The sequence below is a fragment of the Peromyscus eremicus genome, chromosome 8a, assembly GCF_949786415.1.
Source record: "Peromyscus eremicus chromosome 8a, PerEre_H2_v1, whole genome shotgun sequence".
Classification (NCBI taxonomy): domain Eukaryota; kingdom Metazoa; phylum Chordata; class Mammalia; order Rodentia; family Cricetidae; genus Peromyscus; species Peromyscus eremicus.
Genome location: NC_081423.1, coordinates 40,280,427 through 40,297,776, shown reverse-complemented (window position 1 = coordinate 40,297,776; position 17,350 = coordinate 40,280,427). Strand labels below are relative to the sequence as shown.

Here is a 17,350-nt window from a genome sequence, read left to right as displayed (position 1 = left end):
ATACAAGCTCTTCGCTCTTTCATCTGCAAGCTGGAGATGTCTCTGCTCCTAGAAAATCCCGGACCATCCTTGCTTGGCAGAAAAAAAAATCAAAACATGGAATCTGCTACAGAGAATATGAGAAAGGAGTCGGTGACTCCACCTTCCTCTCACCTTGGTCATTGTGGTGGTTTTAATGGGAAATGTTCCCCCAAAGGCTTATGTATTTGAATACTCGGTCTCCAGTTGCTGGCACGTTTTACAGAGGTTTAGGTGGTCCAGTCTTTCTAGGGAAAGTATGTCACTGGGAGTGCATGTTGCCATGCCTCTCTGCCATGATGGACTCATCCTTCTGGAACTGTAAGCCCAAACGAACTCTTCCTTCTATGAGCTGCCTTGTATTATCACAGCAATGGAAAGGGAACTGATACAGTCACCCTGGCCCAGGCTCAGCTCTCCCAGGGCTTTAGGTTCAAGGTGGGTAGTTTGGTGGCTAGGTCTCAGTTTAAGTAATTTATTTAGACAGCAGTGGGACAAATGTGTACGTGAGTGGATGGTAGACAAACTTGACTACCATTGTTAGTGATGAAAAATCATCACTAACAATACAAATGGGCACCTGCTCTTCAGCACTAGTCTCAAATATCAATGTATTTGGTAATAAGACATTGCATGATCTCATGTGACTCAATTTCTTTATGTGTTTGATGGATCAGTTTGAGTTAATTGTGGTAAGGTTAATTTAAGGGTAAATAAGATACTTTGTGACAAAAATTTTGTCCTTGCAAATGCCTAGCAATTTTTATTGTTACTAAGGATGACCCTGATTCTACCACCATTTCCCAAGCGTTGTGCACTTATGAAGTTTCATCTGCATTCACAGGAATCCCATGAAGCATGATGCTTAAGTTTTATGATTTACCTTCACAGGAGGCAGTCAGAATTCTAGGGGTAGGTGCCATGAATAAGCACAAGAGGCAGACCTGAAATTAAGAATTCCTACCGGGCAGTGGTGGTGCACACCTTTAATCTCAGCACTCAGGGGGCAGAGCCAGGCGGTTCTCTGTGAGTTTGAGGCCAGCCTGGTCTACAGAGTAAGATCCAGGACAGGCACCAAAACAACACAGAGAAACCCTGTCTCGATAACACAAAAACAAAACAGAGAGAGAGAGAGAGAGAGAGAGAGAGAGAGAGAGAGAGAGAGAGAGAGAGAGAGAGAGAGAATTCCTAACGTCTTCTGGCGTCTGTATCTCGGATATCAAGTAGCATCTTATAGAGGGGCCCTGAGTGCCACACTCAGCTCTAGTGGGCCACACAGATGTGCACAGCATGGTGTGTGATGCCTGCCTGATGCTCTCACAACCTCTTGCTGGGCATTTTCAGACAGTCTCTGTTGGCTCTGAAGGATATCTGTAGGCTCCTCGTTGAAGCTGTTCCTGGGTTTCCTTCTCAAATAATTGAAATGTCTAGAACGTTGTGTTGGACATGAGTGTTCATATGTGGACACTATTCAGATGAAGAAGATGATGAAGATACCAGCATTATACCGTGTAGAATGGACCAACAGGGATGGAGAACAGACTAAAAGTAGAGGGCATCAGGTCTGTCTGACATGGTGTCTTTCAATAGGGCAGAGCAGGCAACTCTTGACAAAAGTGGGGATGGTACCACTGTCCATTCAGAGTGCCTCAGTTTCCAGCAAGGTCAATGACCCCACTCTCAAAGTTCTGGGGACCAGAGGCTACCAGGTGTTGCTCCAGGAGCTTCATCAGAAGGGCAGAGGTCATTTTATCCATTTTCCAGATGGAGTCAAGCTGATGACTCTTGACTCCAGATTCATGGGAGTCAGTAGACTCCTAGAGTAACTGAAGCCCTTCATGTCTTCTTGGGGGACCTATACCCTTGGAGGTAAACCATGGTGCTGGGGGATGGGAGAGGACACATCCCAGAGCTGCCATGATGACAGAAAGCCCACGCCTCAAACTCTTTGTGACGAAGAGTAGGGAAAGCTTCTAGAAACTCAGCTTTGGAATTGCTGTCCTCATCCATCACTCTGTGCTCTGGGTAGTCAGCCCTTCCAACCCAGGCATGAGTGAGGTCAGGTTGATGAAGCTGGCACTGTGGGTGTCCAGGTTCTAGGCTGGAAGGCTACATCTGTATCCTAAACACCTCTCCTGATGGCACCAGGGGCAGCTTCACTTTTCTCTGGGGGAATTTCAGTGGTGAGGGATGTGTGTGCACAGAGTGCGTGCCCAAAGTTCTGTGCTGTACTGGGTCATCTCTGATGATGCTTTGGGCCATCTCTGCTGGACTGCAGAGCAACCTCTGTATGTGTCACTACAGGCCAGCTGTATCACATAAAGATGTTTATCAATCTCCTTGAAATTCAGCCTTTTCATTTTATAATTAATATGTCTGAGTCCTACTGCGCTCTCTGGAGCATTCGGTGAGGTAATACATAAATGCTCAGAGCCTGTGCTGTCCATGCTACATCACAGCTATCGTTACACTTATTTTTAGGATTTGACTTTCTAGCTTGTTAGCCTGCCAGGCAGGTCGTGCTGGACTCCGGAGGGCACCATCTTAGCCAGAGTGGGGTTGGTCCTTTGTACTGTGTGACCCAAAGGCTGCAGATACAGGAGCTCTGGAGCGCATCCCTGGGTTCCAAAATCTGGATGCCATTAGGATTCACCTAGGCTCTGATGGCAGTTGTCCTCTGATGATGTGACTATCTAAAGAGGTAGGTCTAGAAGGCAAAATGGCTGGACAGTGGCTGTGGCTAGGTGAAGGCTCCAGAGATCAATACTGTCGAGAGCAGTCTACTGGGTCACAGGACAGGCCTGATGCATGGAAGGAGGGGTCCTGGGCAGTGGTCTGGTTCTATCTTTGTGATTAAGCTGCTGTGTCACCATTGGAGGCATCGTAGGGCACTCTGGGTCTACTGTCTCATTTGTAAAGTGAAGGGAAAACGGGGCCAGTGATTTCCAAGATTTCTCTTTTCTAGCAATAAACTCCCGATTCTAGGTGATTCACAGAGATTTGAAAAGGAGCCTGCTTTGGGCAGATGGTCTTAGGGAAGGAACATTTTGGTTTGTTTGTTTGTTCATCAAAGAGACTGAAGGAGTCTCTCGTGGGTTGGACTTGACTTTTTTCATCGTCCCCAGTGTTGAGTTCTCCTCAATCCCTGGAGTGCACAGTCAGCTTTTGGGAGCTACCCATGGAAGGCAGGCACACACATGTCTCAGCTCCAGAACAGAGTAAGATATCAGCCTTCACCATGGCAACTAACTCCAGTCCTGCTAGGGCAGAAGCAGAAGATGAGTATGTATTGCAGTGGAAAGATGTGAGTTACACCATAAGGGAAATGAATGTACTCTTAGAGTTTTTCTTTTTCTCCTTAGCACTTCCTATGTAGCTCGTGTTCGGTAGAAACTAGCAATCCTCCTGCCTCTGCCTTACAAATGCTGGGATCTTGGTGCTCTTATGCGCAGCCGAGACTTGGGTGCTGTCTGATTGGCCTCCTCGTCTAGTGGAAAAGAGGTCCACCAGAGAGCTTGATGGATATTCTGAGGTTGCTCAGAGACACCTGGGGGCTGTCTTTCTTGCTTCCTGATTCAGACCACTGTCTGTCACTCCACATTGCCTCCTGGGCTTCATCCCTGTCACGGTGGGGTCAGAATATGCTTTCAGGGATGTCATTAAGATGGGAGAAGCAGAGGAGCTGGAAGGTTGTGGCGCCACGGGTGAGTCCCTGGGACTGTCTGAGGCCAGTCTCATACTGTAGACAGAATCTGTCTCGACTGCTTCAGGAAAAGCATTTAAAATAATCTGGGAACAGGCGCTGCCTCTTTGGTAGTCATTCTGGAACCTGCCTGGTGTCTGTCGTCAGTGCCTGGTGACCTGGGGGCTGACCTGCACAGAGACAGGGGAGGGCAGAGACACAGCCGAGGACCTAGAGGTGCCTACTAAGGTCGGCAGATCTGCTGCCTCACTTCAGTCTGGGGGATGTGACTGCGTGTTCTCTGCCACACAGGGCTCTTTCTTCAGGCCGAGAGCAGCTGCTGAGACTCTTTGCTGGTATTTCTCCAGGTTGTGAATATCGCCAGAGCTGTGCACAAGTGGATGAACATCTTGTGTTCATGTATCTCTTGTTTCAATGTGCTCCTCTCTCTTAGGAGCCAAAATCTACCTTCTGCTGAATGCAAGCTTAATGGTAGAGCTGACCTCACCCAGGAAATGCCATTGGTTGGGAAAGATGGGTTCTGAAGGACAACAATACCAAAATATATTGCCGGTATGGGTTCCCCTCTGTGCCCATGCTTTACCACTCATTCCCTTTGGGTTTAGTGCAGCCTTCTTCCCACTGTCTCTTTGCAAATGCATCCTTCATTGGGAGGCACCAGAGGCAATGCTGTGTACCAGCAAACTGAGAATCACCACAGGGGCTTGCAGTACTTCTAGGACCTCCAAGAGTATTCAAGCAGTGGGCCAATTCCCAGAATCTTCTAAAGCAGGAATGTCAAACACACACCCATCTATACCACTGTCTCACCCTGATGTCCTGGCAGGCATGTTAGTAATTGAATATTTATACTCTGCACTGTGGAATCTGGATTCTGCCTCCGAGTCCTGTGCATAGCCAACTGATTGGGCCCGGCACGATGTTCTATTCTTGTTCTCTCACTGTTCGAGTGCAAACAGAATTGATGACTGTGGTGCTGAGACGTGAAGAGTGAGAAAGTCGGGTCAGAAGGATGAGTGGTAAAGCCATGGAATGTGCATGCATAGGAAAGGAGGGAAGAAAGACCGTGTAGGGGTCTGCTCACAGCTCAGAGCCAACCCCGAGCATTTCTTTTCTTTCATAGTTTGCATGTGGTGTGTGTGTGTGTGTGTGTGTGTGTGTGTGTGTGTGTGTGTGTGTGTGTGTGGTGTGTACAGATGTGTGGATGGGTACATATGCATATGTGGACATTTATATGTAGAAGCCAGAGGCTGATGTCTTCCTCTACTACTCACAACCTCCTATATTGATATAAGGTCTTTCACTTGAACCCAGAACTGACAAGTTCCACTAGTCTTGCTAACTAGTCTGCTGTGGAGATCCTATCCCTGCCTCCTGCATGCTGGGATTATTGCCAGGCAATCACATCCCTGCCTCCTTTGTGCTGGAATTATAGCCAGCCAATCTTATCTGCTCACTACTCACGTAGGTGCTGGGGGGTCTAAACACTGATCCTCATGCTCTTGGGATAAGCATTTTATGTGATCAGCTACCTCCCCAGCCTCGTCCCTGCATATATTAAGTCCTCCTTCTGAACATGGAAATCAGTGGCTTTCCAGGGGCTTTTTTTTTTTTTCATAATCCCTAAGCAGAGAATGTAGCCTTGATACTACAAGGAATGATACCATATTTTAGTGGTCTGCTGTGGGATGGTCTGTATGTCATGCTCTGATTGGTCAATAAATAAAACACTGATTGACCAGCAGCCAGGCAGGAAGTATAGGCGGGACTAACAGAGAGGAGAATTGAGAGAACAGGAAGGTGGAGGGAGACACTGCCAGCCGCCACCATGACAAGCAGCATGTGAAGACGCCAGTAAGCCACGAGCCACGTGGCAAGGCATAGATTTATAGAAATGGATTAATTTAAGATGATAAGAACTAGATAGCTAGAAGCCTGAGCCATTAGGTCAAACAGTTTAAATAATATAAATGTCTGTGTGTTTATTTTATAAGTGAGCTGTCGGACTGCCGGGGTTTGGCAGGATCCGGAGAGAAAACTTTCCTGCTACAGTGGTCTCTTTGTTTGTTTTGTCCCAAGTTTGGCTTGCGTTCCATACTTTTGACTCGAACAATGTAATGGTCACTCCAAACTCCAGGCATACCCTTTAGACCAATGCATACTGCTTGAACTCGATGCTAACTTTCCTATTTGTCTCCAAAGACTGGGGTGGGAAGGTACCACCAGCCTTACCTGCTGCAGGGCTCTCTGGATGTCGATCCCTTGGCCCCAGGGCACAGCTGGGTTAGCCAGACAGTCTCCAGCGTTTCCCCGGCGGGATATGTCAATCCTTTGCCTCCGCAGGCTCTGGAAGGCCTCGGCCATCACCTTCACACCATCATAGGTGAGAGCAGATGTGTACTGAGGAAGGAAGGCAGACAGGAAGGTGTCAGAGAGAGCTGACAGAAAGGTAGGGTGGGGGGCTGTGTTGGGGAATGGCGTCCTGGTGAGTGAAGTATGTGGCAGCCTCTGGACCTGGGTGTTCTTTCTCTCACAGGTCTGCTCACAGGTCTGCCCAGTCAGTGGGCTCTCCAGAGCTAGGGGTTTAGCACGGCCAGCTGTAACCTTTAAAGACAAGCCAGCATTTCGGAGTTTGGTGTTCAGTCCTGTGATTTGAAAAATGCTAGTTTAATTGGGAAGAAATGCATAGATTAAATACAACATATCTGCAGGCCAAACACATGGAAAGTCAGTTGGCTTCCTCCGTATGAGAGTCAACAACCTGGAGCCAAGAAGAGCTCCAGCACCTCTTGTAACAGTAAAGGAAACAATATTCCAGGATGAGCAAGCTCCTAATTATCTCCGTGTGTGGCTTCCTCCACTGTAAAGCGAGTATTCTATAGACTCTCCGTCTTGTGGAGAGTTAATATTAATGATAATGCTTAAGGGTTTTCCTCGCTTGACCAAAGGGCGGCTAAGATGTGAATGAGGCAAATCTGTCATATTACACAGTATGTCATCTTAAGGTCACACTACACAGCTGTATATGATGAGTTTATTTTTCCAACTCTTAGTTGATTTCCTGATTCTAATTTATTATTTGTGTTCAAATGTGTATATACGTACCCTTCTCCCCCCCCCCCGTGTGTGTGTGTGTGTGTGTGTGTGTGTGTGTGTGTGTGTGTGTGTGCAAGCGGGAGGTCTTCCTCAATTTCTCCCTATCCTATTTTTGAGACTAAGTCTTTAACTGAGCGTGGAGCTCACCATCCGGCTGGAGTACTTGGCTCGCGAGCCCCATGGACCCTCCTGTCTCTGATTGCCCAGCGCTGGGATTCCAAGCACATGCTGCCATGCCCAACTTTTTCTGTGGGTCCTTGGAATCCAGAGTCAGGTCCCCGGGCTTACACAGCAAACACCTTACGGACTGAGTCACCTCCTCAGTCCCTTCTAATTTATAGTTTTGAGACAGGCTAGCCTGGAACTCTGTGTAGCTCAGGATGATGCTGAACTTCTGATCCTCCTGCCTCCACATTACAAGCATGCACCACTACGCCTGTTTTATTTTCTGAGAGAAAAAAAAAAATACAGTACACTTAGAAGCTGGCTTGGGCCGGGCGGTGGTGGCGCACGCCTTTGATCCCAGCACTTGGGAGGCAGAGGCAGGTGGATCTTTGTGAGTTCGAGGCCAGCCTGGTCTACAGAGCGAGATCCAGGAAAGGCGCAAAGCTACACAGAGAAACCCTGTCTCGAAAAATCAAAAAAAAAAAAAAAAAAAAAAAAAAAAAGAAGCTGGCTTGGGCAGTCATCAACTAATATGCTAGCCTGTGTCAAAGTCGATCTTCCTTTTCAAGCACTTTTGTTTAATAAGATACTGCAATGAGTCTTCATTCTCTAAGAGTTAAGTCAGTTTGATCACTGGTGGGACAGGAAGTGCCTCAGCTATATAGATTACAATTCACAAAATTGACTAAGCAGCCTAGAAACATGGGCCAAAGATTCACCGATGGGTCTCAAATAACAGACTGGGCCTCGGAATCCTTTTCAACACAGTGTTGCATGTAACCACTGCCATGCTATGTCACCTGACCTAGAAGACCAATGGCCTGCTCACCACAGTCACAAACAGTATCCAATATCAAACAAAACAGGGTTTGGCTCTGGAACTGAGAAGTGAGAAGCTGGCTGCAGACCCAGGTGGAGAGCAGCTGTGCATCTCCAGGCGAGTTTCTCTGATGGTCAGCTGGGCATACAGAGGTAGGGAGTCCGTGCCACCTCAGTACTCCATTCACAAAGTCTATACAGAAATGGGCATTTGTCTTGTGCTCAGTAAGATGGGGGACAGAAGGGTGGGAGCTGTAGTACTTGCTTAGCATGCGTGAGGTATTCATTTCCATCCCTAGTGCCGCTGGAGAAAAAAGAAAGATGGTGGCCCTAATTAGAATACAAACAGCATTTTCTGGCTTCCCTGGCAACCAGCAAAAGGCAGTTTCCTAACATGGAGCCGATGGCGGGTAAGTGAACGATCTGCTAGTGCCTTCCCGAGAATAATTCTCTCTGTGTGTACATGTTTATGTGTGTGGTTGTGTATGCGTATGTGCATGTCTTGAGGTCAGAGGTCAACATCAGGAGTCCCTTTCAGTCTTTCTTCACCTTAATTTTGAGATAGGGTCTCTCACTGAATCTGGAGCTCACCAATTTGGCTAGACTGGCTCACCAGCAAGCTCCAGGGATCCTCCTGCCTCTGCCTTCCTGGTGCTGGGGTTACAAGTGTCTGTTCTGTGTTTGGCTTTTGACATGGGAATTGGGAGTCCCAGCCAGGGGCAACAAGCACATTACTAACTGAGCCACTCCCCAGTCTCAGGAAAAGAGTTCTTAGGAACCGAGGGTGTGCTTTCTGTTCTCTGTTCCTCCGGCTGGGTTATGGTTTGGGCCTGAAGTATCTCTTCCCTCCTCAAAGAAAACCCTTCACGTGGTGAAGGTGCAGTACCCAGAGGTGGGCTTTGGAAAAGCAACTATGTCATGCTGACATAGACATAATCATCAATGCATTAACCCACCAATGATAACCCAATGGCATCCCTGGGAAGTGATGGAAACCAGGAGGTGGGGTTTTCCTTAGAAGAAGTGGCTCACTGAGTGTGTGCCTTTGAAGGCTGTAGCTTGTCTCTGGCCCCTTCCAGAATCTCCACTTTCCGGATGCCTTTCCTCCATTGTGTCTTTCCATCATAATGTTCCTGTCTCGCCACAGTCCCAAAAGCAATGGAGCCAGCTGGCCATACATTGAGACCATGAGCTCACATAGACCCTTCCTCCTAGAGTTGATGATTTGCTCAGGTATTTTGTCCCACTGATAAAAATCAATTAGTGAATGCTGGGATGAATGCAGGCATCATGACGGAAGTCTATGCAGCCTTCTTGTGCTGTCTAGCAGAAGTCAAAGGCTGAGGGTACCAGAATAAGAACTTGGAATATTTGGTGACTGTGCATCAGTATAACAGTCCTGGGCTGCTGACCTCTATTGTGTTGGGATGCCTGACTCTCATGCTGACGTGTTCCTCTGCTTGATAGGAAACCTGTTTCCTTTCTAAAGACTCACATGCCCCAGGGTTCTGGGGCTGGCTATGGGAGAAAAGTGGGCATCCATTTTCACACCTTCGGCCTCTTCCAGTCAACCCTGGTGTGGTCTCGCGCGTCACTCGTCCTCCACTGCTGCATGATTCTGGCTGGGACGGTGTCTGTGTAGTTCACCAACTGGAAACCTGTAACATTGGCTCCACTTTCCTTGAACTTATTTAAGTCAATATCCATGAAACCCTGTGGAGGAAGGAAAGGGGAGAGTAAAACATGTTGCTTGGGCAGGTCCATGTTCCCACAGTGCAGACCCATGAGGCTTTCTCTTCTGCTCCACAAGGCAGAACAGACTGAATGTAGACAGCAGTGTTTTGCCCCCTTTTAATTCCACTCTCATAGATTTTTTTTTTTTTACACAAAGTTGTCATAGAGACCAAGAGTGTCAGCCTGAGGATGATACTCCTGGGATGTAGCGGTGCTGGCCTACACTGCCTTGGACCAAGTTACTTTGTTCGTTTGTTTATGCAATAGAGTCTAGAGGTTAGGGAAAAGATGAAATAGACACTATGTGCCCAGACTGACAGTCAATGGATGCTGGGATTTTAAAAATTATTTATTACTACTATTACTACTACTACTACTACTACTACTACTATTATTATTTCTTTTAGGATTCCATACAGTTTATTTTGATCATAGCAACTCCTCCCCTAGCTCCTCCTGGATCCACCCTTCCCTACCCATTTAACTTTGTGTCTTCTTTTTTATTTTTTTTAACTCGTTGTGTCTAATTTGTGCTACACATATACTGTTGTGTGTGGGGCCAACTCCTGAAGTATGATCAACCTACCAGGTATCATATTCTTCAAGACTATGGACTCTCCCAGCAGCTACCAGTAACTTCTTGGCTAGGGCTGGGAATTTGTGCTTACCTCCCGTCTTCATAATGGGGTTTTGTCTGGCTTAAACTCACGTTGTGTATTCTCTCACAACCATTGTGAATTCATATGTGCAACTGCTCTGTTGTGTCTGGACAACACTATGTGCACACTATGTGTGTATGCTTGCCTGTGTGTGCCATTGTGTGTGTGTGTGTGTCTTCCGATGACAAGATATTAGAAGCAAAGCGAAAATCTCGAAGGAAGGACTGTCCTTGCTTACCACCCTGCTTTACCTTTGGAGAGAGGAGACATCTGAAGACTGCTGGGAACAAATGTCTGCAAGTTACCCAAGGTCACCACAAGTCTCTGGAAGGGGCTGGCTCCTGATGAGGGCTTTCACCTCTCACTGTGCTCTTTCATGTACAGTGAACTGGACCTGTTCTCCCTAAGGAGGCCTGGCCACCTCTGACATCCATGAAGGATTCTATATTGCAAATGGAATTTCCTTCCAATTCAGCAAAACTCATGCGAAGTCAGGAAGCCTTGAACTTAAAAGGAAGTCTTGCATTTATATAATAAATTCAACAATGTCCGGTATGCTCACATCTGTGGCCTCATTTCACACCACTCCTTAAAAGGGTACAGCTTATGTGTCTGTTTGCCACACACAGAAACTAAGACAGAAAGGGAGGTTCAGTGCTCACAAAGCTGCTCACAGAGTTAGTGACAGAGAAGGGACCAGAGCTAAGCTCTTCTGTTAAGCAATTCACTCCCTTCTCCCCCAAAAACCTCATCACAAAACATTCTCTTTTGAGAACTTAAGAGTTTTCAAGCTTCCTCCCTTGTGGACCTTACATTCTTGTAGGGGAAATCAGACAGTAGACCAATAAACATATAGTACACAATGCTGTACAGCAGTGTGCGCTCTGGAGTAGCCACATGTCTATGAAGAGAGGTAAAGGGGGTTTGTGAATGGGGACATGAGAGGAGTGGTCTAGATCAGTCCACCTGTGGGGTCTTATTGGCACCAGTATAGTAGAGTCCCATGTTTGAGTTATGGGGATACCTGGGTGGGATACACTGAGCAAAGGCCCAGGGGTAGGAGGCTGCTTAGAACATTCTAGAAACAGTAACGGGCCTGGTGTGAGTGGAAGGCAATAGTGAGAAAGATTTCTGGTAGGAGATGAAGTCAGACAGTGGTCCAAGCTGGGTCACACATAGCTTGTGTTAACTTGTATTTCTCTTTCTTTCCTTTTTTTTTTTTCAATTATAATTACTACTACACTACAGGATTTTGAGCAGGGTGCATACAACTCATGCATGCTTGGTTCCGTGGCTTAGGGAAAATGCCCAATCTCGATAACAGAACTAGACTAGGAGAAGGAGCTGAGGACATATGCCCAAGATGGGGAAGTCCACAGCTGGCAGCAGCTGAGGTCCAAGCACTGGACCTAGTTCTACCTCAGGATCTCAGGGCTGGTCTACATCAAATTCTTGAAAGAACAGATTTAATATTCCCAAGCTCCCTGGCTTCCACCAGTGCCTTTGACAGTCCATTACCCTTTTGAGCTGTTTTATAGACAATCCCAGTTCAGTCCTACACAGCCTTTGTCCTTGCTTCCCATCTAGGAATATCATTTCTATTCTTGACTCCTTCCCATGGTCTGGATCCTAGCTAGCACACCATCTTTCCAGAGAACTCACTCCGGTCCTGTCATCTGAAGAGTCAGATCCGTCCCTGCAGCAGACACTGTTGGCCCTGTGTATTTCCACTCTGCTACACACCACTGTTCCATTTTATGCGCTAACTGCAAACACCTGCCACCCCACCTGCATGAGAAGGAGGCCAGGCATGCCAAGCTCACATGCCCAGGGACAGACCTACACTAGTGACAGCTGCAGACATCGTTGATGCCAGCCCAGAATCCTCTGCCTGGTGCATAAGCTGGTGGAATGGTCTATGCTGACATCCAGAGATGGAGAGAGGGTGAGGATTCTTGGGAACGTGCTTCAGTGTCTGCCTTCTCTTCTTTACTGCGCATCCCTACTGTGTTTCCAGGATTGGCACATAGCCCTTGCTCCTTCCTGAAGCCTTGCTTTGGGCTCTGCTTGTGGGAGAACCCTAGTGGAGTTCCTTCCAACACTCAGGCTGGCCCATTCCAACGTCGTGCCTGCTGTTTCTCTGGAGCACCTGTCACTGCTTCTTGTTCTTTTTGTCCTCTCTCTTCCCATTGACATGCTAACTTCTGAAGGTGGGGACATTTTCAGTTCCCATCTTGTTCGCTGATGTGTTCTAGCACCTAGCATCTCGGTACATGCCCCAGCCCAGGGCAGATGCTCAATCCTTTTCTTGCTGTGAGAATGAATAAAGCTAGAGACTGTCCCTCAAGCAGGTGTGCCAATTAGCCAGGGGAAACATGACCAGCAGGCAACAGCTGCCAGTGAGTGATTTTAATCAGCTGAGATTAACTTGTACCACAGCCACAGTTCACAGAGTGACACAGAGGTAACTGCCTTGTGCAATGGTACCCAGCCAGCTGTTCTTAAAGGGAAAGTCAGAATTGGGCTTCCCTACCCAGCCTGCATTTGACGGTGTTATACCCTATAACAGTACGGCTGTCTCACCATTGGTTAAGAGCCGGTACACAGTTGGGAGATTTTCCATACTCTTTAGAGACTTTTAAAAAGAACATCTTGTTCGCAAAATAGCTATTGAGAGAATGAAATGAAAATTATCTCCCGCAGTCAGATTCTGTCACTCGCAATCTGTAACAAGCTCCTGGGCATCCCTACTGACTTTCCCTCCCCAGCATAATGAAGGCCAAGAGGAATGGTGATTTGCTCAAACAGGCACGCAGCTCAGCTTCACGGCCAGCAAGCCTGACGACAGTGTTAGTGGAGCCAATCCAGGGTCACACATAATCAAGCTGATGGGACCCTCCAGCCCCACACTCAGAACCCAGAAAAAGAACAGCTATGGACTCCTATTTGTGACATTCGCCATGAGAACCAAAACCAGGAAGCCACTTGGGGTCAGTGTACCTCTAAGAGCTGACATCTCTCCTCCAGTGCAAGACTGCATGCTGGGAATGCTAACACTGACCCCTAGGATGTCTTAATCATGGGGAAACTAGACTTTTACGGTTACTAGGCTTGCTTTCTCCACAATGCAGGGATATAGACTTGGTCAATAAAGAAATGTGGTCTTGATTAAGAAGGGAAATAAAGGCATTAGCTCTTTGCCTGCTAGGGAATTGTGAAATTCAGCTAAGTCTCTTCCCCCAGCACATTTACTAAATAGGTTTAATTAAATCATTTTCCAATTTCCTTTTCTATTTTATTAAAAACCCATGGGGGTACTATTTGGTAAGTTGTGCATTTTCTTTATCTATCTTATTCATGCTATTATCTAATGTGTTTAAGGATGCCATGGTGTTAATTACAGTTCTTGAAAAGTTCTAGCTATGAAACCTCACTGTCATGACTTTCTTCAAGCCGTGCTGCGTATTTGATAACACATCCCCAAATGCTGAGTTCAGTGTTCTAAACACCGTCACTGCTGAGAGAGAATGACATGAGCTACAGCTGTTTGCTTTCTCCAGCTACTTGTCACCTGGAGTCACGCCTTCTGCTCTTCTGCTGTCCCCTGAGCCCTGGCACCAGGTGTTTCTCTTCGAAGTGTAAGTGCTATCTAAAGCAGCTTGGTGCCACATGCCTATGGTTCCAGTACTTAGAGGATAGAGGCAGGAGGATCAAGAAGTGAAGGTCAGCCTTGGCTATGCAGAGGTCTATTCCAGCCTGGCCTCTGTGAGACACTGGAAAGAAGGCAGCCCTGGGGTAGCTGGGTTGCCCTGCTTCAGTGTGCTTCCTCAGTACCTCATTCTGTAGCACAGCTCCACGTATGACCCATGAACAGGCAACATGTAAAGAATGCTCTGCCTCCCATCTTCATGCAGGGGCAGAAGACCTGGCTAAGGAAGTGCAGGCTGAGGATGCTTTTTCTTTTTTTTTCTTTTCTTTTTCTTTTTCTTTTTCTTTTTTTTTTTTTCTGAGACAGGGTTTCTCTGTGTAGTTTTGGTGCCTGTCTTGGATCTCACTCTGTAGACCAGGCTGGCCTCGAACTCACAGAGATCTGCCTGGCTCTGCCTCCTGAGTGCTGGGATTAAAGGCGTGTGCCACCACCGCCCGGCCTGAGGATGCTTCTTATTCTGAGGGACACAGGGACTACCTGGTGTCTGTGAGGGTGTTTGTAGAAGAGCCACCCCTAAGGACTGTCAACCCACAGCTTCAGAAGGGAGCAGGAGATCCTCATTTTGATGAAATGTTAATCTTGGTGAATCAAAATTCAAGGTTAAATATGAAGATAATTATCAAAAGAATTAAACAAGATAGCATAAGCCTGGTCGTTAAGGAGAGGCTGGATATGTTCAAGGGATGATTAGGACTGTTCTATCACATAGTGGGTGCCACGGATGACACTGAGTTGATGAGGCAAGAAAAAGAGGGGCAGGCATATTCTGTAGACGTGTGGGAGAAATGGCCAGAATAACCAAATATGGCAAAGGGAAGGTGTAACTTTATATGTCTAAGAAGTTTGGGATTGCTTTGGGCCCCCGGACCAGGAATAAGACGTGAAAGTGGAGGGTTTTGCTTGTTCTATTTTAGACCCTTCTGTCATACACATTTACCCTTTAAATGCCGCTAGAAAATGACGACAAACCTCAGATCAAGCTAATGCGCTCTCTGGTTGGGTGTCATTGTCAGTCCCTGGAAGAGGCAGAGGCAGTGAAGTCACAGGATGGAGTGGTGCAGAGGTGGTAGCATTTGAGGAATCATATTCTAATCTGGTTGGAGAGCTCAGCTTGTCCTGCCATCTCTCAGCCTGGGGCTGAGGGACAGCAGTGGGATGCAGCCTAGTCCCAAAGCACACCTCATAAGAATAACAAAAATGATGGTGGTAGCTAAAATAGCCACTTCATGTACATGACTTAACTTCATCCAAACCACCTTTTGGGGATTGTGGGGTTACTGCTGTAGAAAAATGAAAATTAAGCAATCAACCAGGAGTTAACCCTTGGGCTTATTTTAAGTCTCTCCTCGCTCCCCTCCCAAGCAAGAATTCATTTTAATGTCTTGTAAATGTGGTCCAGCTTAATCCCATAAGCAGTCTGAGAGGGAACTGGATGGTAGGCCCAAGAGCTCATTTGCATAAGTCGCTGAAAGGATTCACCCCAGTTTCTGCTGAGATCTGATTCAGAGACCTCTGTAAACTCCCTAACTACACAGTTGGACTTCTTCACGAACATGACACACTGTCAGCCCTTGGAGGACCACAGGAGTTTAGATTCAGGATGGTGTATCCATTACCCCAGTCAAAGAGCGTCAAAACTCTTCTGATAACAGTGCACAGTTAGGAGCCCCGAGCAAATGTTGCCTGGCCAGAGCTCCTGCCTTTAACAGGGGCCTGTAAAAAGGAATGTGTTGGGTTTCTCCTGGACACAACCGTCTCCGTCTTTGCCTGGCTGTGCAGATATATCTCAAGTACTAATTTATCTGGAGCCTGTAAATGAGTGACCTGTCCTTCACTCACACCCAGGGCCTGGGAGTGCCTTTGTGGAGGACCAGAATGTGAGTGTAACAGATTTTGTGGTTCTAGTCACCTGGCTTTTTCATGTAAATTCTGGGATCCTCAGTCTTGTGAGGCAAATGCTTTACCCCGACTGAAACATCTCCCCAAGCTCACAGCACAGTACTTTCAGGCTGACAAGCTTTGGTCTCAAAGCTCCATTTCCTTTGTTGCTGAGATCCTTAAAAGAGGGTCACCCCCACGCTGTTCAGCCCTCAGCATCCTGTCTAAGCTCACATCACACCCAGCAGAAAGGAGAAGGAACATTCTGTGATGCTCAGGTTCAGCGTCAAGATGAAGGCTTATTAAGCCAACACCGGTACATGGGGAAAGACCCTTCCATCTCCAGCCCCTTGACATCAAGAAGAGGTAAGATCAGACCAAATCAAAAAATGTGTACTTTATACTCTGAATGGTGCAGGTTGAGCATGTCAAGTTTCCCCCAAATTGTCAGAGAAAAATCTCAGATGACAGCTCTGAGGAGAGCAGTCACAGGAATGTACGGTTTGAAAAGTCTCCTTATATTAGGAAGCCTTGGAAAGAGCACAGAGGATCAGCCTAAAACATAATAGAAGATTGAGAGGGTAGGCGAAGGATGTGCTTGACTCTCAGGAGGGTTGTCACGGGAAAGAGGTGGGAAATTTGTTCTTTGAGGCTCTGCAAGGTGGGCCAGACAGATGAACAGTCAGATATCAAGGGAGACTGATTTTTGTTAAAGTGATGACTGCAACCATCGTGTTTGGCATGAATCAGCCAGAACCAAGCAAGGTAGCAGGCATTGCCATTGCCTTGATTATCACATTTAATCCTTGTAACCACATCACGAAGCAGGTCCTCCTGTTAATGCTTGCAAACTGGGAATGAGGAAACGTAGTAGATTGGCTTCTCTTAAACTAGTGTGGCTAGTGAGAGATGGAGAGAGTAAGGTGACTTCTGAGCTTGGATTTCAACCTCTTTGCATCTAGCCATCTACGTTCCTGCTCATTCATCTCCTGTCCTGTGCAGGAGCCCTTGGAACAGGCTTCAGCTTCACGTGAGGAAGGAGGTCTCTCAGAGATCAGGATGCTTATCTTCGGTGCCTCTGATGTATGCTGCCACTTGGAGTGTTAGCCTTGAGGCCCCCTATTTCTGTATCTCTTTGTTGTCTGTGGTGTGACAGAGAAAGGCAGAGACTACAACCTGTCCTCAAAAGCAAGACCACAGACCCACAGGTTTCACAAACAGTGCCTGATGCAGGGTGGTATGTTAAGAAGGTGCAGAGAAACGAAGCAACAGAACCCGCTCTGTTCCTGACTTCTTTACAAGCATCAATCCTGTTACCTCATGCCCTCAGCTTTTGTCTCAAGGACTAAATGGGTTCTTTTGATTGACTTTTCTGTGTGTGTTTTATTGTGAACCAGGTCAGAGATAAAAAGGCCCAAGAAGAGTGTTTTAGGGATAATCACATAACTTCTTGGCCTGTCTTTGAACTCATGAGTCCTTTGCTCTAGGGCATCTGTCTTAACCTGTACAGGCAAGTGGTTATTGATTTATCAAAGACATCTGTCAGATCAATAATCCTTCAAGATATGT

At 46.9% G+C, this 17,350-nt stretch overlaps 1 protein-coding gene across 2 annotated transcripts in view; it reads right to left on the bottom strand.

Annotated features, from left to right (window-relative positions):
* Positions 1 to 17,350, bottom strand: part of Gria1 (glutamate ionotropic receptor AMPA type subunit 1) — a 328,214-nt gene that overhangs the window by 115,338 nt on the left and 195,526 nt on the right. For both annotated transcript variants that reach the window (XM_059270597.1, XM_059270596.1), the window contains exons 6-7: positions 9,353 to 9,514; positions 5,954 to 6,121 (exon numbers count right to left, since the gene is read on the bottom strand). In XM_059270597.1, the coding sequence (XP_059126580.1) occupies positions 5,954 to 6,121; positions 9,353 to 9,514 (330 nt within the window). The remainder of the gene's footprint in view (positions 1 to 5,953; positions 6,122 to 9,352; positions 9,515 to 17,350) is intronic.